This window comes from Eschrichtius robustus, chromosome 4 (assembly GCF_028021215.1).
Source record: "Eschrichtius robustus isolate mEscRob2 chromosome 4, mEscRob2.pri, whole genome shotgun sequence".
Taxonomy (NCBI): domain Eukaryota; kingdom Metazoa; phylum Chordata; class Mammalia; order Artiodactyla; family Eschrichtiidae; genus Eschrichtius; species Eschrichtius robustus.
In genome coordinates, this window is record NC_090827.1 from 120,881,552 (window position 1) to 120,903,091 (window position 21,540).

General features: G+C 40.3%; 1 protein-coding gene across 5 annotated transcripts in view; it reads right to left on the reverse strand.

Annotated features, from left to right (window-relative positions):
- The window catches only part of LEF1 (lymphoid enhancer binding factor 1), a 115,912-nt gene that overhangs the window by 18,772 nt on the left and 75,600 nt on the right, over window positions 1-21,540 (reverse strand). For 3 of the 5 annotated variants that reach the window (XM_068542307.1, XM_068542308.1, XM_068542309.1), the window contains exons 4-9: window positions 19,240-19,372; window positions 13,308-13,398; window positions 11,595-11,678; window positions 9,396-9,518; window positions 8,197-8,359; window positions 2,303-2,410 (exon numbers count right to left, since the gene is read on the reverse strand). In XM_068542307.1, the coding sequence (XP_068398408.1) occupies window positions 2,303-2,410; window positions 8,197-8,359; window positions 9,396-9,518; window positions 11,595-11,678; window positions 13,308-13,398; window positions 19,240-19,372 (702 nt within the window). The remainder of the gene's footprint in view (window positions 1-2,302; window positions 2,411-8,196; window positions 8,360-9,395; window positions 9,519-11,594; window positions 11,679-13,307; window positions 13,399-19,239; window positions 19,373-21,540) is intronic. The other 2 variants (XM_068542310.1, XM_068542311.1) reach the window with 1 other exon arrangement.

Sequence of the window (21,540 nt, forward strand, 5' to 3'; positions counted from 1 at the left end):
CTTCTCTGGAGCAGGTCACAGGAAACAAATGTGTTCCGAAAGTCTTGGTGCCTCGTGATATGGGATGTAAGACCTCAGACGTGCGTCCGCACAGGACCATCTCCAGCAATGGCCACACACTGATTTACATATTGATTCATGGCTTCACCCTCGCCCTTTTTTTAATTACTTATTTATTTATTTAACATCTTTATTGGAGTATAATTGCTTTACAATGGTGTGTTTCTGCTTTATAACAAAGTGAATCAGCTATACATATACATATGTCCCCATATCTCCTCCCTCTTGTGTCTCCCTCCCACCCTCCCTATCCCACCCCTCTAGGTGGACACAAGGCACCGAGCTGATCTCCCTGTGCTATGCGGCTACTTCCCACTAGCTATCTGTTTTACATTTGGTAGTGTATATATGTCCATGCCACTCTCTCACTTCGTCCCAGCTTACCCTTCCCCCTCCCCCTGTCCTCAAGTCCATTCTCTACATCTGTGTCTTTATTCCTGTCCTGCCCCTAGGTTCTTCAGAACCATTTTTTTTTTTTAGATTCCATGTATATGTGTTAGCATACGGTATTTGTTTTTCTCTTTCTGACTTACTTCACTCTTTATGACAGTCTCTAGGTCCATCCACCTCACTACAAATAACTCAGTTTCGTTTCTTTTTATGGCTGAGTAATATTCCACTGTATATATGTGCCACATCTTCTTTATCCATTCATCTGTCCAGGGACACTTAGGTTGCTTCCATGTCCTGGCTATTGTAAATAGCGCTGCAGTGAACATTGTGGTACATGACTCTTTATGAATTATGGTTCTCTCAGGGTATATGCCCAGTAGTGGGATTGCTGGGTCGTATGGTAGTTCTGTTTCTAGTTTTTTAAGGAACCTCCATACTGTTCTCCATAGTGCCTCGCCCTTTTTAAAAAGGCATTTCCACAAAGGCCCTGGAAGACTGAGCTGGTCCACCTGGAGGAGGAGGGAAATGGCATAGACTGTGAAGTCTATGCCTTCCACAAAGGCATTCCACAAAGGCATTGTGAAAGGCATTTCACAATTCCATTTAATGTGAAGTCTGTCCTAGCTGGCACTCTGAATGCTAGTCTCACAAGAAACATGAAAATGATCTTCAAGTTTTTAAATTAAGAGCTTAAGTGATCAAAATCATTCCCCTCTATAAAATATGATACAACTAATATCACTTATAATATTCTTTCTCAGTAGTTTTTGCTGTATCAAGACTACATGAGTAAGGTATTCAAACTCTGAAGTAATAAAATAATTGGCAATATAAATGAGATTTTTTTTTCCAATAAAATTAGTACAGCTTAAAAATATAATACCTACTCCATCTGAATAAAATATATAATAGGCATCAGGGTACGTTAATATGAAACAAACAAAAAAATGCTTTTTTTACCCAGTTTTAATTAGTCTGTGCAAAACAGTCACTGGAATACATTGTTTGTAAGAAGTGTAAAATAACACAATCCATTTTGGAAAGAAATCTGACAATATGTATCAAGAGGCTTTAAAATATTTATAATCTGTACTCAGCAATTTCACTACTGTTTCACTACAATTTCACTACTGTGAGTCTGTCCTGTAGAAATAAGTCCTAAAAACTGTTATGCACCATCCACTGCAGGATAATTTCCAATTATTAAAAAAAAAATAGCAAATGTCTAAAAAGCAGGGAAAAAATGGTTAAGTAAATTGCGACATTCACTCAGTGAAATACTGTATACCTGTTAAAACTGATATACAGAAACACTATGCCATAACAGAAAAATGCTTATTATATGTAAGAGCAAAAAGCAGCATGATACAGAAGTGTGTGTATATACACAGCCACCCACCCACACATATCCAAGTAAAAGATAAAAAGATATGCACAACACACCACTGTAAAAAGCAATTACACTCCAATAAAGATGCTAAAAAAAAAGATAGGCACAGAAAAGATACTGGAAGGTAGCGTAACTAGTTATTACTAATGCTCCCTTTACATGATGAGATTATATGCTTTTAAAAAAATCTTTTTCACCAACATTTTAATGATAAGGTTTTCTTCGATTTAAAAAATTTTACTGAAAGATTTCATTAGCATATAGCCAAAAAATATTGACAGCACAAAGCTTCCAGAATGGAATATATCCATGAAATCTTTATTATAAAGTTCATTAACTTTCAAAACTAGAGAACGGCGCCAGCATTAGATACACTCTACAACACATTTCCTTCATGAGAGCAACAGAGAGAGAGAATGAGTGAGAGGAGAGAGCCGTTGGTGTGCATAAAGTGCTTACATAATTGTCTCTTGCAGACCAGCCTGGATAGAGCTGCATATGTAGCTGTCTTTCCTTCCGCGCTAATTCATAATATTTAGCCTGCTCTTCGCGAGAGAGGGCATGCCACTGAAAAAGAAAGGGGAAGGAGGAAAAAATCAAGTAAAAGCAAAATAGCGACAGTATTATATGTTTCATATTTCAAACACTGAAGAATGAAAATATTAAGCATTTAAACTTTGATTTATTTTTAAATGGCAGAAGACCACGTGTTGCAGAAATCCATCTAGAGTTCGGTGGCTGGAGTGAGACTCAAACTTTGATTTCTCTATTCTGTTCTCACGTTACATGAAACCTGTCAAAGTATCCAAAGTGAAATGGCCTGTCACCCAGCCTTTCTCTTCTCCAATACAAATTAAAGAGAACATTCACTGGTGAACCTCAACACCCACCTTAGCCCTTTTCATAGTTTGCAGCATATTCTGACATCTGAGCCCAAGCACCATTTATTTATGCAAAATGAAGTAATTTCCACAGATATATCCTCACCTCCCATGCACTCTCCCACTCTGTCATGTGAGGAATCTGAAACCTTCATCATATGATCCTATCTATAAAGCAAGACATCAAAAGTCAGTCTGTCTCAGTCTCTTCACCCTCCCCTCACACTTATTTAAACACTAATTGTCCATAGGGAGAATACAGATAACACTGTATAATCAAACATGCACACTTTATGGCTATGTTTTTTAGCTTCCTTCGGATGGAAAACAAGGAGCATGACCTAAGTTTATTTTGCCATCTAGACTTTGAGACTGTAGGATCTAATCTGGAGAACGTAGCAGCTGACACCCTGCAAATTTTCCTTTTCCCTTTAGGTAACATATATTTATTTATCATACAGAGCAAAACAGTTTATGCAGGCAAGGTGCTGTTTGGGATTTTTAGCAGCCTGTACTGGCACTTTGTGTGTGTTTGCACACAACTTACCCCAGGCCCCCAGGGAGCAGTTTCCAAGTTCGCGTCCCCCTACTCTCCAAATGCCAGGATCTGTTGTCAGAAAATCCCAGGAGAACTGGCTTCACTTTGGGGAACCCACTGGCTGGAGGTGACGGCACAGAGGCGGTGGACCCGACGCCACACCACTGCGCAGCTACATACACGTGCACACGCACGCGCACACGCTCTGAGTGAGCCCGGCTCCCACTTCAGGGCTCCCAGCTCTAGGGTGTGTCGCTTCCCATTTCGCTAACTTCCCCTTAAAGGCTGGGCGATTCTTTCTCATTCACCTCTACCCTGCATATTGATTTTAATTACCCTGTTCTTGTTTTTTAAAATGGTAAGACAAAAAGAAAAGAAAGGTGTGACTGGATTGGGGGAAAGGAAGGAGGAGCGAGGGAGAGGGACTGGTGAACAAGAAAAGGCTGCCCTCCAGGACAGCGACCCAGTGGTTAGGACGCAGCCCCCAGAGCATGGCAGGGATGCTCTCCTCAAGAAAACGAACACCTGCTGCTCTTGGCTGTTAGAAGAACGAGAACCTGATCTCAAGGAGAGCACTAAAGCACCTTCGGCCTCATCCCAACCTCCCCTCCCTCCTCCCGTCCAGAGGCGGTGGGGCTTACAGGCAAGGCAACCAATTCCATTTCCTTTGAAAAGCCCCTTGAAGGCCAGGGCCTCTGCTGGATAGGGCAGATGATTTCATTTTTAATTGCTTTATACGTGCAGAGTGTAAAGTTAAGATGCATGACACACAGCGGGACTTGGCCTGAGTCTAAAGGCAAATCAGGTAATATGCTTTTCTTTTAAAAAAAAAAAGAAAAAAAAAGGTGGGGGGACGGAGGGGGGAGAGGAGATGGGGAGGTGGCAGGAAAAACAAAAAAAAAAACAAAAAAAACCCCAAACACCTGGAAAAAGTTACCTGAGACACAATTCTTTGTACTAACAGAGTAATCACAATTAGTCAAGTGGAGCCTAGGAAGGCACGTCTGGGGAGCAGTGGAAGTTTAGGCAGGAAAAGTCACACTGCCTCTGTCAACTGACAGCTTTTCTAAACCTGAGGTACTAACCTAGAGACCTTCACAGGGAGAAAAAGCCGAACTGGGCACAGTGGAAAAGATCAGCCTACACTTTTTTTAAAAAAGACTGATCATGGGCTTCCCTGGTGGCGCAGTGGTTGAGAATCTGCCTGCCAATGCAGGGGACACGGGTTCGAGCCCTGGTCTGGGAAGATCCCACATGCCGCGGAGGAACTGGGCCCGTGAGCCACAACTACTGAGCCTGCGTGTCTGGAGCCTGTGCTCCGCAACAAGAGAGGCCACGATAGTGAGAGGCCCGCGCACCGCGATGAAGAGTGGCCCCCGCTTGCCGCAACTAGAGAAAGCCCTCGCACAGAAACGAAGACCCAACACAGCCATAAATAAATAAATGAATAAATAAATTGAAAAAAAAAAAAAGACTGATCATTAGTGTTTAGACAGTTCTGGTGCTAACATGATCAGCAAGAGGCAAAGCATTATCAAAAAGGAACAAAAAAAAAGACACTAAGGAAAAAAGATAAGGATAGAAGTCTTACTTTGTAAATCTGTTTATTCATTTGATAAATAATCTCATCCTACTGCAGTATGTCAGTATAAAGATATCTTTTTTATAAATATAATTACCTGTAAATATATTTTTATAGTATAAAAGAGCTTAAGTAATTTAAAGTATAATTTTATGTAATTTATGGCAGCTTTATAACTTGCTGAGAAAATCTGGCATTGTAAATAGAACTTGTCTCCCAGATATGTATGGAGGTTGGGTCTTCTTCTACCCAAAACAACCAGTTAATAAACAAGCACGAATTTTTCAGTTACAGTAGGAAACTTATGTTGACAAGACCCCAGCTAACAAAACAGCAAAATTCAAGGAGAAAAAAAGCAGACCACATACTAAACTGTTTACTTGCTTACTTTCGATTGCTTTTAGTTCCTTGATGTTATTTCTAATTCACAAACTTTACTCACAAATGAAACATCATTTACCAGAGTAAAACAGTAGGTAAAACTATGTATTAAAGTTTTGCACTGAAAACAAGAATAAAGTCTGATGCAGACTAGAAAGATGATCTTTCTTTACAGGAATTTCTGAAACACAATTGACTAAAAATGCTTTTCCATCTCTTCTGCTTACTGAAAGATTCACCAAGTTTTTGGGAAAATACCCATTTAATTTGAAGAGACATTCTGACAATAAATATGCAGTAAATGGACTTCCTTTAGTAGCCTGGAAGGTCTGAAAACGAAAAGCTTATTTTAAAGTAATATTTGTGTTATTATTATTTAGAATACGAAGTAGAAAACTTTGATTCATTCATATGAATGAACATTTCTATGCTAGAAATACAGTAGAAGTGAATAAAAATCAAAAGATCAAATGTTCTAGGATGAATTTCAGGCCCACTATTAAGAATTCTAATTATCCCAATGTAAAACTTCATGATTTTAAAGCTGGGAACTTTAAAGAACTAGCAAGGACTACCCTGCCGGAGGCGGAGTTATGAAAGGATAGAAAACCTGATCTTAATCAAAGATCTCAGAGACCTATAAATAGAAACAGGTGTCCAAATTAAAAACAGAGAGAGACCTTAAATGAGAACCATCCTTTAGGACACATGCTCTGATCTGGGGATTGTTAAGGGAGCTGAGAAAGTAGCAACTGTTGGAAATGTGCATTAAAAATAGGAAGCATACATTCATATATTCTTAACTCTCTAGAGCAGGAAAATAACTCCCACTGGAGGACCATGGACCTTTAACTCAAAAAACAAACAAACAAACAAACAAACAAATCTAAGAGTTTTACACAAGCTGAAATAAGAACCCTTCTTTTCCTCTGATTTCTTCTTTTAAAGGGTCAGGGAAAATGGTCATCAGCCTTTAAGCTTTCAAGGCGGAGTTCTTCAAAAAATGATGGGAATCACTCATCTGCTATGATCTGGCTTTGGAAATCATTGTAATTATTGTTATTAAGTGTTTAAGAATCCACAGGGAGATAGAGTACTGTACACAGGGCACCAAAAGAGCTATAATCTACCACTGCATCCCACCCCTGAAACCCTGGTGTCTTGCAGATTGGAAATCGCTGCATTTTTATGCTCTCCAACAGGAATCGATAACACAAGAACGCCTGCTTTCCTCCAGCTGCCTCCTCACGTGGACTGTAAATCTCCTGAATGTTTTCTGTTATGAATGCTGAAATGTATTAGGTTTGTAACAAACATGACAAAAATTATCAACAACAGCTAAAACATGATCTCTAGGTCTCACAAAGGTTGTCAAAACCCTCCTTCTCCTGAATGTTCATTTGCAAATCATGAATTTCTTGAGAGGTTGCAAAAGCAAATACACAGGGCCATATTTTAAGAAGCTACCGGGACTTCCCTGGTGGCTCAGTGGTCAAGAATCCACCTGCCAACGCAGGAGACACGGGTTCGATCCCAGATCCGGGAAGATCCCACATGCCACGGAGCAACTAAGCACCGCGCACCACAGCTAAAGAGCCTGCGCTCTAGAGCCCACGAGCCACAACTACTGAGCCCTCGTGCCACAACTACTGAAGCCCGCGCGCCTAGAGCCCGTGCTCCGCAACAAGAGAAGCCACGGCAATGAGAAGCCCGCACACCGCAACGAAGAGTAGCCCCCGCTCGCCGCAACTAGAGAAAGCCCGCACGCAGCAACGAAGACCCAACGCAGCCAAAAATAAATAAATTAAAAAAAAAAAAGAAGCTAACACACATATACAAAGAGCATCAACAAGTTAAGATGAAGCATTTCTAAAATTACAATGTAATTACAGAAAAATGCAATTTGAATTAGAAAAATTCAAATGTTCTCCACCACCCGTCAGATACCCAACTAAACCCATTTCAATCCTGAGAAACGTACTGGGAAGGACTTGACTGGCCTCTGGGGTGGTGGCTGGACAAAGAAATCTAAGAGTGTCTGTCCTAGCTGTCAGTCCAGTTCCTGGTACATGACAGGTGCTCAGAAAAATATCTTAGCATAGGTGAAAGAAGCAACAACAAAAAGAGGGGCAGTCGAGAAACCTGGCCCATGTACACGTTAAGAATCAGAGAGCAATTTTCTAGAAAGAAGACTTCTCAGGCCTGTACCAATTCTTCTATTTAAAGCTTCAAGGTGGAACGATCTGCTTACATCTTGCAAGGAGCAGCCGGCCACATGTGCTTGCCAGGGTTCACCCAGAAGCGTGGCTGGTCCCGCAGGCCTTTCTGTAGCCCCCGGGGTGGGTTAAGTGGTTTCCTGCTTCACAGTGTGCGTGCACACACACACGCACACGCACGCATGCACACACACACTGCTTCACCTCACCCCGTTCATCACGTGGCTAACCCCACGCAGCTCTCAGGCCTCAACTACGTTCTCACTGGGCCCTTCCCCAGCCCCCCTGTGGTCCTTTCTCAGATCCTTGCCCTTCATACTCACAATATTTATCACAGTTTTAATTATATATATACTGGGTAATTATTTATCTAATATCTGTATCCTGTCACAAAACTTCAAGCTCTACGAGGGCAAGGACTACATCTATTTTATTCAGCAATAATTATCTAATGCCTACCACAGTGCCTGGTACCTAAAAGACACTCAAGATATATTCGTTTAAAGAATGATAATAGGAAAATTAGTTATCATTTTCAGGAAGTTTTCTATGTGCCAGGTACAACCTAAGTTGCCTGCAAGGCATTATATCACTTACTCCTCCTAAAGGCTGTCGTGCTCTCTTTGCTACTCCCCAAATGGCTGGTGACTATACTATGATTCTATGACTACCTGATATGTAAGTGCATTTGGGCAGATGTTAATGAAGGACTTCCATGGTTACCATAAACATTTACATACCATCCCACTACTTACCCTTCTGCCTAGAATCTGGTTGATAGCTGCGCTTTCCTTGAGAGTACACTCGGCTACGACATTCGCTCTCATTTCTTTCATGTATAACATGAACGCATTCAGAGGCTTCTTAATGTGAGGTCTTTTCGGCTCCTGCTCCTTTCTCTGTTCATGCTGAGGCTTCCTAAAAGGTGGCGGTGGGGAAGAGGTTAGCCGAATAAGGAAGAGGTGGCAGGAGAGAAGCAGAGCATCTGCTTGTATCACAAGCCCAGCTCAGGCTGGGACCACGTCCTGGGCTCTCTGTAAGCCCCCAGAACACCAGCAACTTAGAAGAGCACCTCATCAACTCCTTGCGGATAAGGATCCTTGGGTTTGAGGAAGTTTACCTACAGCTATAGACGGGTTTAGCACAACATGGAAACGGGCTCGTGAAGATGTTCCATCTAAGCTTTTCGATGCTCCTTGGTCACCTCAGGAAACGCTGAACATACAGTGCGGGTGGTCAGTCCTCCTCCAGAACTGAGGTTCTCGACTTTTGTGGGTCAACGGCCCCTCTGAGAAGCTAATGAAACCTTAGACTCTCTCCCCCAAACACACGCACGCTGGTTTTGCCTGTGTGTGCAGGGGTTTTATGGCTGATCACGTGCTCCCTGCCACCCCATCCATCCTCCCATCCCAGTACAAACCCTAGGTTAAGAAACTCAATTACTAATCTCTTTGGATAATTTAGCCCGGCTGTAACAGCCTGGGATAACCCTGGCCCGACAGGAAATCCTGGGCTTGGTTTGCCCCTTTCCCTTGAACTCTGTGCTCCTGAAGCCTCGATGCAGGGTGACTGCCTTTCCAGAAGGAAAGGCACTGAACCCTCCAATCTACTTTAACTCCTGTGCTCAAGAATTGGAACCCAATTAAAGCCTCGTAGTAAATGGCTCTACAGCTCAAGTGATTCAGTCGCTATGCTCTGAAGATCACTCCTCCTTTGGTGAGTTTCCCTTGATCTTTTGAGCTCTGTGCTCCTTTTCAATCTCAGACCCAAAATCAGAGCAGTGAGAATCAAGCTGCTCAGTGTCCTCGGGGACAGAGCTTTTGAGGCGGAGCTACACTGACTTCCGTAATAACAGAGAGGGGGCAGATTCAACAACAGCGAAGGAGAAGAAATTGTGTGGTTTAAGTCCTTAGCACTGTAAGGCACTCGCGGGTGAAGACAGAGGCACACTTACACATGCATTAGGTCGCTGTCAGTGTGCGGGTGTTCCTGTTTGACCTGAGGCGTTACGATAGCTGGATGTGGGATGCCAGTTGTGTGGGGACCAGGAGGACCGGGAATCATATGATGAGAAAACCTAAAAGAAGGAAAGACAAGAAAACAAAATGTACTGCTGTAGCAAAAGCTAGACAGAATTTCCAAACAACCCACTAACTGCTATCGGCTGAGAGTGAAAACACACCTTCATACGCAGAAGTATTAACTATAAGTTAGAGCAGGCTGATGATTAATTTCTTTCCTTTCTGTATTCAGGTGGAAAATATTTATAATTACGTGCCACCTAACAGATTTTTTTTCAAGCTAAATGGTAGAATCGGGCATTTCTCCTGGGAAAGCTCTAGGCCACAGGATTAAAAAAAAAAAAAAAGTGAGTCACTTTTCTTGCAAAGCAGTTTTCAGAGAAGAATTTCAAGAACAATTACTGGAAATATAACACTATATTAAGATTTAGCTTTTTAAATGATTTAAAAATCTAAAGACATCACATTTTAACCTCTCTGTCTACATTCCTAAGCAAACCTTCACATTAAGAGTCTTCTTCTGTTGGCTTTTTTCCTAATACTAGGAGAGAACAATTGAGAAGACAGGGGACAGGAAGATTTGTTCAGTCCCCAATTTAATAAGGTCACCATCAACATCACCCCAAATAATTTTCTACACATAAAGAAAGTAGTGTTTGAGAGATCTGGCCTAATGGAAAACTGATAACAAAATTAAGGGGAAGGATTTAATTAAAGGGAAGGATACAGTTCTGCTTCAAGGTAAAAACTACGTATGCTAAAATAAAGGCTTTTTCCCAGAGTATACTAGTAGAGCATTAAACAAATCTTAAAATATCCACTACCATTCAACACAAAGGAGGGAAACTGCCATGCAAGAAAAATAAAACAAATAAAGACAGTAGTTTCAACAAGCTCTTTTGATAAATTTGGATATGCTTTAGAAATTTTTTTTTTCAAGCTCTTTTAAAGTCAACAATTTAATTCAACAAAAACAACTTTCTCAGGTCTTTTCATCACCGCCTGTACAGTTAATTCCTTCTTCTGGGAGGGAAAGAAGGGACTCTGCTTGGATATGTAATATTTCAGAAACAAATTTTTAAAAATTAAGGAGGCATGGGAAAAATACAAATACTTGATCAAATCATAATGCTCTGCTAAATGTACCATTTGCAAAAATGCATGATGCTGGTTATTTGCCCCTGAGAAAATCCTGTCATCACACAATTCTTGCAATGTTAAAAAAAAATTTGTACAGATATATTTTGGGGGAAGGATATTAATTTCATCCTCTCTCAATCAGCTAGATTTACAATCTACTGAAAAAATAACGTTTCTTAAAAAGCTGAAATTCGCCACAGAAAACTGCGAATTTCATACCGACGTAAAAAAGTAAAGATTCACAACCAGTTACTAACCCAACAGTTTGACTTCTAGCATGTTAATGCTAGCTCCCTTGAAAAAGCCACATTGAACACGCAGATGATACACCACAAATGTGTGTGTACATCAAGCACAGGGCATAGAAGCCATCCTTTCCAGAGGCAAAAGCATTACACACAGCGGTGTGGCACAGCAGACCTCACAGAGCTTCGCTTGCACCAACGTGTCCACACGGGGCCTGATTCACACACTAGGACACGCAGCCCCTCACGGCCGGACAGCCTGTGAGCACCGTCCCTTCTCTTCCGACGGCCTTGGTCCCGAAGGCTCTAGACTATCTGGGCGTTTTCAAACACTGGCACGTGAAACTGATACAACTTTCCTCATAGAAAGCAAATTAGAAAACTCAGATCAAACCAGTCTTTATTCTCCCCCCCCGACCCCACCCCCATCATATTTTGAATCGAACAAGCTCTTCTGATAATGTCCCCTCTGGGGACGTTTCCCGTCCCACAGGCGCGGGTCAGCGAGGTCTTCGGGAGACACGGGTTCCCGGGGCGGCCGAGTCCATCCCCCTGGTGGGCGCGGCTGGCGCTGCTGGGGGAGGGCCCTCCGGGACGCCTAGTGTGGGAGCCAGGCACCCTGCGCAGACAGACGCGGGCCGAGCCGCGCACCCGCCCGGCCGGGACCGAGAGGCAAGCAGAGGCGCGCGAGCTGCAAGCGCAGGAAGAGCAGCCTGTCCTGGAGCGCCCGGTTCCACCTCCACCTACCTGGACATGGAAGTGTCGACTGACAGGGAGGATGGGTAGGGTTGCCTGAAGCCTCCCGTGACGGGATATACAGGCTGACCTTGCCTGAGGTCACAGAAGAAAGGAACCCATCAATGACAAAACATGACTTACCAACCAGCAGTAAGAGTTTGACGAGGGGAGGAACTCAACCAGAATTTTGGGGGAGTGTTACCAGGGCATTGCTTCAGTCACCCGGCTCCTTCCCTTCCTCACCCTCCACCCAACCAAAGCATCGTCTGCCTTGAAGGAAATCTCCCACCGCAGTCCGTGAACGGCCTGTCGTCTATCCCTTCCCCTCTCCCATCCCCACGAATGCTTTGAACAAAGCAGGCAGGTAAACAATGTTTACTGAATATAACAGAACCTGAGAATGGTGAAATACTCCTTTTAGGTTAGTGGATTCTTTATAAGAATCTTTGAGGATTTCAGGGAAGGGAAGAAAGAAGGAAATAAAAGTTTATATTTATATAAAAATGAACAAATTTTTAAAACACTGCACTTCCCCCCCCCACTTATATATCCATACTATAGGGAAGAAATAAAAGATCGATTCATTGGAGTTATTTTTCTCTCTGCTCTGAGAATTCCATCTCTCCCTCTGTTTTTCCTACATCTCACACTTTTCATTTACACAGTCTTTATTTCCAGATGCCACTGATGCAACTCGGCCCAGGATTATTGCCCCTGAGTAGCTGAGTTCAGAGAGAATAATTGATGTAGGTTTGAAAGCATCTGCATAATCAATTAAATTCAGACAGAGTTATTGACTGAGAGATTTAATGCAAAGAGAAGAGAGAAAGCTGGAATTTCCATGGCAGGATGAGCCCTCCTTATGAAGAAGAGATAATATAAGGATGTCAAGGTAGGGAAACCGGGGCCTTGACATGGGAGCTGTGGGGACAGAGAGCCAGATAAAGAGAGGAGAGAAAATATTTGCTGAAGTTGCAGCACTCTGTCCATGGAGTGAGCAGTGGGGAGAGGAGAGGAATGGAAGTGGGAGCGGGGAAAGCTGCACGCTAACAATAACATGATAAAAATAGGCTACATTATATGTAGTGATTCTTTCTTCCCTAAATACATTTCTTTTCCTTTACCTTTACAATTAAAAAAATTTGAAAGGAATGTTACGGATTTTTCAGAAATAACAAAATAGAGAGCATTTGGATTCTGATAAAAGAAGTCCAAACATCAGTTTTTCACGCCTCTGAACTCAAACTGGTGCTTATTTTATTAAAATTCAAAAGATGCTTTTGCACTTGCATTTCTCCCTAGTTATTTGTCATTTATCTCACTTGCCCATTTATAAGCAAAGATCGATATTCAATATATCTAAGGTTATGTTTCAAAAATATAAGTTGTTCATAAAGAACTAGAAAAGAAAAATCCACACTAAACACTTTGTACAAGCATAGCAAATGCCCAAAGCCACAAATTGAATCCATAAAACTATAAGCTTCAAAGCAAATGCTGCACGGCCATTTTCTACACATATTAGCAAACGAATTCAATCCATTTCAAAGTCTGTATGTTTTTTAATCTTTTAAATTGAAATGAAATAAAGTCAGCACCTTGCTTGTTGATGTGAAGTTTCTTCAACTCAAGTGTTATCATTCATAAAGCTAATTTCCATGAATGGGAAGTAGAAGAATACGTGTTCAAATGCCTGGCTAAATGTTGCAGGAAGGATCTTACCAGCCAAGAGGTGGGGTAATCTGTCCAACACCACCCGGAGACAGGGGATAAAAGGTAGGGATCTCGGGAGCTGGAGGATGTCTGGACATGCCTATTAAAAAGAACAACAGAGAGGCAGAGTTTTCAGATTCACAGGACATTCGACTTTAAGAGAAATAGAAAGGCAAGAAAATGCATGATGTCATTAATACTTAAGTTCTAGAATGAAACAATATTTATTTTTCAGATCCATTTAACAGAAGTCAGTTTGTTAGCTTTTCTCAAGATTTCAGCATCTGAGAAAACAGGCATTAAGGTAGTACATCTTGAGGAGCTCCTGAAAGAGTGAGTAAATATGCTGCTAGTAAAACAGGCATCAAAATAAGACTTCAAAATTATTTAGTTTGCCCTCATTATAATATCACTTTGGTCAGGAAAATGGTAGAGAATTGTTTTTGTGTAGAATGGAAAATGACAGCCCTTCCTAAGTAGAAGGCCTGCCACGGTGTTCAAGGATTAGGTAAATTGCTACTTGCAGATTTTCACTGGCTCCCTTATGGACACATAGATTTGGGAAATGTGATACCTCAAAGGATCAAAGATTAATTAGAAATCATCTTCAGCCCCATAATGGTCGTACTTGATATGATTCATTTGGTCTCTGCCACTTCAGCTCCAACTGAGCTCTTCATCAAGTTGAGTCCTCTGGGCTCCAAGGTCAAGCTGTCCTGGATTAGTTGTATTCCACAGAAAATGAGAGTGCCACCAAACTGTTTCTTGAGCTCACACTCCCTGGAGCACACTGCCCTATAACTGTGAAAACCACCTGAAGATTGTACCTAATCCTAGTCCCAGATGACACCTCTTTGTTTATATCTTACCTTGGGTACAGAAAAGAAGGGCTAAGACGCACACATAAAAATGCAAAATAAAAACTTGAGATTTAGATTTGGGGGAAAGTGCTTCTGAACAGAAAAAAACCACATGAGCTTCTTTACATAGCTAATCTGGCTTTAAAAGGCCATTACCATGTGCAAACACACATTCCCAGGTTTAACACGCAGAATACGCATTCAGTGGCTGTAATTATATTGGCCAGTATGCAAATTAGGTGAGTATACAGAAGATGCTCTTTAAGTATGCTGCTTTTTTTTACTATTCAAAATGTTTATGTTTATTTCATTTGGATCTTAAAAGATACTGAAGGCCTTGAGCATATGGGAATGGCTTAAGAAGTGTTGCCTTCAAAGTGGATGTTAATTTGACTTTGAAGTTAGGACAAACTATTTCTCAACTCTCAGAGAAAGGTCTTTAATCTTTCTCTTAACAGAGAGTTTCCAGGAGATCATCTGAGGTTTTACTGTTTTTAAAAGGATAGTCTAAAATCTCCTTTTTTGATCTCTTATCACTTTCAAATGTAATGAGTATTCTTTTAATTCCTTTATATCATCAACTCACCAAAAGCATTGCATACAATGGGACCTAGGGCATTCTGTGGATCCACTCTCTCCCACTGAAGCAGGGCCACTGGCAGCTGCTTTTTGGAAGCTGGAAGTTCACCTTAGCAGAGTTACCATCAAATCTCCCTTTTTTTTAAAGCTAGAAATACTGCTTCTTTTGGTCACAGTAGACCCCGAATTTCATACTCTGGGATTTTTTTCTTGGGTCTGGGGAGGTAGGGGCAGCAGGGGTGCCTACGGTGGTGATCCTTGACGTATCAGAGTCACAGGGAAGTTTCTCCAACTCGCTGCCTCCCTCACCCTGACACTCTGATACCTCTCCAAACCTCAGGTTCTGCAGGGGGGCTGCTCAGTTTTGAAAAGAAAAGCCAGGCCAACTCAGAAGAAAATGGAAAACCTTGTGGAAATTTGAACTTGAAGATCATAATTAGAGATGGAATTGTCTGAATTGTCTACTTTAATCCCTTTGTTGGAGAGGTGAAGTGACTGTTCAGGTACCAAAAAAATGCGATGTGTCCTGGGATCTTATCTCTGGGATGCAGAGAAGTAGCCTGCTTCCAATCACATGTCTCTAAGCAGAGAAGCTTGAAACCTTGCTCTCCACTCTAGTCCATGTTCTGAGTACACTGAGGAGGCTGCATTAGTGATTCTGTGTGGGAGTAATTGGACAGAACAAAAAATACAAACTAGCTGGATTTGGTTTTACTGCTTAAGAAGAAAGGAGGGAACCACCATTTACTTAGCACCTGCTACATGCTAGTTCCTATGCTGAGTATTTAATTTGACTCTTTCTATTAAAATTCTACTCGTATTTCAGATACCTCTCTCTCATGGAATAGTCTCTAACTTTTATTGCTCTGAGAAATCTTTCTTCTTTGAATTTACAACATTTCATTTGTACTTTTAACATGGTACTTAAGATATTCTTCACTTTGTTTTATAGTGAGGTTGTACAAATGATTTCCTGCCTGAGCCTTATACACTGCTTGGAAAAAAGAGACCATGTTTTCCCCATCTGTGTATCAAACCATGGCTGTCTCTGGAGGAGGCTCTGAATATACTTCTGAGTGACTAAACAAACGAACAGGTGAAATAAATGGACCCATTCCCCATGCTGGGTCAGTACTATAACCATTTTGCACGTACATACATGATGTGGCTTAGGTCATTACATGAGTAGAAGAAAGTGGATCTGTGTTTCTAAATAGCTTACTGCTGTTTTAAGATCCCGTTTCCAAAGATTCCTAGAAGTGTGTGCCTCTCTACCAACTCCTGTGCTACTGAAGACACATTTCACATCATTCATTTAATGAGTATTTACTGAACACTTAACTATATTCTGGAGGCTCTATGCAGTATATCCTTAAAAATTTTTAAACTTTTATAAATAACTTTTATAAATACAGCTAAAATGATTCTGGTGTCAGACTGTACGGATACAGTAATTCTGCCACTCACTAGCTATATGTCCTTGAGGAAGTTATTTAATTATTATTCTGTAAAATCAGAATGAAAATGAAATAAGTGTTGTAGTCAGGAATAAATGCATTCGTATATAATACTGAGAAGTGCTTGGTATATAGTATAAGCGCTATGTTGAGTGTTTGTTGTTATTTATAAGGATACAAACATATAAACAGGTACACAAACCCAGTATTTCTTAAAAGCTCTTTCCTTTTCACATTTTTATCAGACACAATGAGTGGAACAAAATGATGGGTATCAGCTTCCCTTGCTTTTCCTACAACTAACTACACCTACACACCTGCACCCCGCACCCCATCCCGAAACACATACTGAGGGAAACGTAAAACCTAATATGCTTCCTAATAGGAAATTAACCTAAAGTTATTTTCCTACAAATGAGAATGGGTTCTGCTGACAAGCAGTTTATATTTATCGGATAATTCCATCTAGGGTTAGAGTATGAACACGATATTCTTATTTTGTTTTTTTTTTGGATTTGGGGGGGATAAAGCTAGCCAGCTTCCCAAGGAACTTTGAAATCAGCAACTCAGTACCACCATGTTATAACCAGCTGTATGTGATATAACCAAAAGGCAGGCAGAAGGAGAGAAAAGAGAGTAAATGCAAGAGATCCAGTAAGCCTTAGACTTTTTTTTCCCTTATACTTATTTTTTGGTGATCAATGTACCTAAGTATAATGATATAAACTCAAAATCATGTAAATTAGTACTTTTAAAAAAATTAGTTCTTTTTAAACCAAGGTTTTATATCCCCCTAACTACACGGTGATGAGGTACATGAAGTCTAGGACAAAAAAAGTAATTAAAAACAGGATTTTTATATTAAAACAAATGTAAACAGTGTATGGAGTAGAATGCAAAAATCACACAAATTTTTAGGACAAAATACTTCAAAGAAACTGCAAGCAGACAATTTCTGTTCATGCCCACTAGTCCCTTCTCTAGTTCTAAAAAGTTTGTTTTAAAAAAAAAAAAAGTTTGAGGAGTAATGATATAAATTACAATTAGCAAGGTAAAACAAGGTAGGGTAGCCGTAAATATGGAAACAGAAGAGAAAGTGTAATTGTAATTGGTAGCTAGTCAGAAAATTGTCTGTTTCAAAAAACTGAACTCTCCTAGCGACTTCCCTGGTGGCCCAGTGGGTAAGACCCCGCGCTGCCAATGCAGGGGGCCCAGGTTCCATCCCTGGTCGGGGAACTAGATTCCGCACGCATCCCACAACTAAAGCCCGGCACAGCCAAAATAAATAAATAAATAAATATTTTAAAATACCAAAACAAAACAAAAAATTGAACTCTCCTAGAATTCCTGAAAGAACAACTTCTGAACCATCACGTGTTACTCCTTTAAAAACTTGTATAATGTTATTCTTTTAAACAAGTCCGTTTCAAAGTGCTCAGAACAGGGACTGGGATATAGTAAGTACTATGTAATTGTTAAGTAAATAAACGGTTTAAAACTAAATAAAACATGCTGTTGGATTATTTTTGCTAATAGCTTGTTCGGGGCTTTTTTTTTTTTTTTTTTTTTTTGTTCGGGGCTTTTATATCTATCTTTAACTGTCATCCGCATCTTTATGGTCCTCAGAGGCCAAGGTCATATTGGTCATATGGTCCCCCTTGGCCACGGCCAAGGTCATATTCTTGAGCTTCCCTCTCAAACTCAGCCTTCTTCCTAAGACGCCTGTCTTAACTCCCTTTCTCACTACATATTCACAGACCTGTCTCTGATGTTTCTTATTCTTTGGAGGTCCTTGACAACAGGAAGTAGAGGAGAGGAAGGACTGGAAATGAGCAATAAAACAGAGACAAACCCAGAAACATCGGCCTTGATGATTTCTGCCTTCTCTAAGTAAAGGTACCTGGGCTCCACTCAAGCAAAGTCCAACAGTAACTAAGTCCTCAAACAGTCGTCTTTTTAATAAAGGTGGGAAATGAACATGATACGTATTTAACCTAGAAGTGTTCACAGCAGTGGGAAAAACACCCAGCTTCTGAACTCCACTCTTTTTTTTTTTTTACATACTTACTATATTTTATTGCTCACTATCGATCAAAGATAGGGCTGGACAAACGGGTGAAGTGCTGGAGATGGCACATTTGACCCCTATATACATTCTCTGCCTTCATGTGGTTTTACAGGACCTTTTATTTTGAATGTCTAAAGATCCCGTTGAGGTCCAAGTATGTATGTACGTGGAAAGAATAAGGGCTATCCTGTGAACAAACTCCCCCTCAAAGTCTGCTCTAAGCTGACAGGACCGGAAGGCTTGGAGAACCCGAGCTTTGTGTCCGACAACGAACCCACACCCACACCCATCAGGTTAGAAAACAGGCGTCTTGATTTTTCAGACCGCTTATGATGTGTGTTTCTCTGTAAATGATACAGAAGCAGAACTTGGTAATAATGTAGAGAAGCAAAATAAGACTCACGTTGCTTTGACTTTATAGACAGAGATGGTTTTGTATTTTAACTGTATTTATATCTAAATTGGTGCTGGGAAACAACAGAGAGAGGAGAAAACACAGCAGGGATATAAAGACCAAAAGAAATCACAAAAGGCTCAAAAAGGTAACATTTGAGGAAAAAAAATCTCCTACTTTGTCCCTTTTCTACCTTTTTTTTCTTTTTTAACACTATCATCAACACCTAGTACATGCTAAAATAAACAAATATGGCAGGGGGCACTGAGGACTGAACTCGTAATGTATTTTCACAACATATTGGTTTACACTGTGATCGTAGATCATCAGAGCTGTCACTTTGAAATGACCCTTCAATATTTTTGTTCTGTTTTTTTTTTTTTTAATCCTGAAAAGAAGCCAACAACAAATTCTTGTATGCTTATTAAAAAAATTGCTATCAAATAAATTCCCCTCGTCTCCTACAAATGTATTACGACCCACCCAGTGGCATGGGCGGAGGCACTTGTGAGGTCACTCAGACTGATGACATGAGGCTCCTTGCTTATCCAAAGCGGGCTGGGGAGGGAGGCAGGGCTCTCACCTTGTTTGGAGCTGACATCCGATGGGAGGTGTGACGGGTGTGATCCTGGAGAAAAGTGCTCGTCGCTGTAAGTGATGAGGGGGGTAAGAGGATGGACGGCGTGGGATGGCTGCACCACGGGCACTTTATTTGACTGCAAAGTAACCACAAGGACAGCCGTTAATATGGACGCCCAGCTCCTGTCTCCTCTCCCCGCAGAAGTCACACAATAGCAGTCACTGGGCACCAGCGCAACCCGAGAATCATCTCCAGACCTGGACAGCTGAATCATCTGCTCTGCTCACTTAGATCTGCAGGATTTTCTCATGTTCCATTACATGAATATCCCACCAAGAAACAATCAGTTATTTAACCAAGGCGCCTTTGGAGATTTAGGTTGGTCACTATTATTCCATATGACATGAATTCTAAACATACATATTTACACTCCCCTTTTGGATTATCTCCTCAGGTTAAAGTCAACAAAGAGCTACTGGAGCAAAAGTTGTGAATGTTTTATAAACTCTTTATTCATTATATATGTTTGGCATAAAAAAGGCACTCAATAAATATTGTTCAAAGAATACATAAATGAATAAATATTGTCAATTTGAAGGGCAACTTTTTAAACAACCCAGTATATATAAATCTGTTGTATCGATATCACCTTAGTTTATAAAATTCATAATTCTAGAGTTGTACATCTTTAAGAACCACATTATACCATATAGTTTTATAGTTTTATAGTTTTGTCAATCAAACATGAGCATCATTCATTATGCTTTAGAGCTGCTCAGTTCATCTTCAGGTTCTTTAGTTTCTAGAAGTCTTAATTGATAAGAGCGAATTCCCAATCTTGAGTTTAACTGCATAATGTGAAATATGGCTTGTCAGAACACTCTAAATTGTTAACATTTATATTTTAACATATTTTATATGTCTTATATTTGTTTAAAAGTAAACTTTATTATTTAATTTGGAATTCTAAAACTGTATAACAATAACACGTTTTAGAGATTCAGGTTATTTATCTGGACTTCATCAATTTGAAATCTGGAATTCTTTCATTTGGCTAAAGTTGACCCCACCCCCAAGAAAGTGCTTACAAAGCAAATCAGTAATATAAACAAGATTCAGGCAGTTTAACCTAATCAAGGGGTTCTTTTAAAAGAAACTCGACCCACCCCCCTCCCCCCAAGAGAGTAAACCCAACACAATTATATACATGCAAAATACGTTTCTGATTTTAAATTCATCTCCTAATTAAAGCAGTCTCAGGAAGATCTCTGTTTAGAAACACTACAGTAATAAGTAACTTGTGAATTTAAGAGGAATAGACTATAATGAATTGTAAATATTCTCTCATTTACTAGTTCAGACATGCCTTCACCACAGCCAGTTTGAAATAGTGACTGTTACTGTACTACAGACTAAAATGCACACGAAATCACTTTCTCCGGAAACAAATATCTGTATTAAAAAAATTTAAGTGCCTGAAAACTGCACAGTGTAAACTGCTTAAAATGTAGGGACATATGTGAACGGCTGAGGGCCCATAACACACTCGTGTATGCTGGCTGCACCTATGATGTACGCTGATTATCTCACGTTTTTTTACAAATTAGGTATAAACAGTACGTGGCTCCAACAGGAAAAACCATCCCCTCAGGAAAATTAGGAATAATCATACTAGTAACACTTAATTCTCTTTACAGTTAGTAATAGTAATTCTCTATACCCTATCATTACAACCTGCACCCAAAAGAAACTTATGAAAAAAAAAAAGCAAGGGGAAAAAAAAAGATCACACTTTTTTAGACAATGACATAATATCCATACTAGACTTTCCCCTATTTTATAATTATCGGCTTCCCTCTAATGGCAGAACTTGCGTAGCTCATATAGCCCTTGGCATTTATTAAATAGAGCACCATTATCAAAGCCACACGCCTTTTCTCCCTACACTTCTGCACAGACATCTATGCATATAAATGTGTACAAGGTTAAAAAAAAAAATGTTTCAATGCTTTTCAAGGGTTAATGATGCAGTTTGTCAAATACACAGAATGAGCTTCTTAAATACTTAGAATGCTAAATGAATGCTTCTTAAATATTTAGAATGCTAGAGGAATGGGGGGTGGGTGGGTGTGAGAATATTACCATTATAAACCCTTTTAAATACAGCAAAAATCGCAACACCCAAATGCTAAAACGAATATATTTCAACTATAGTTTAGAATAACTGCTTTGAGTTTCATTTTTCAGAAGTTTCATAAGAAGCATAATTGCCAAACAATCTACTTAGATATTTTCTTGGGGTAG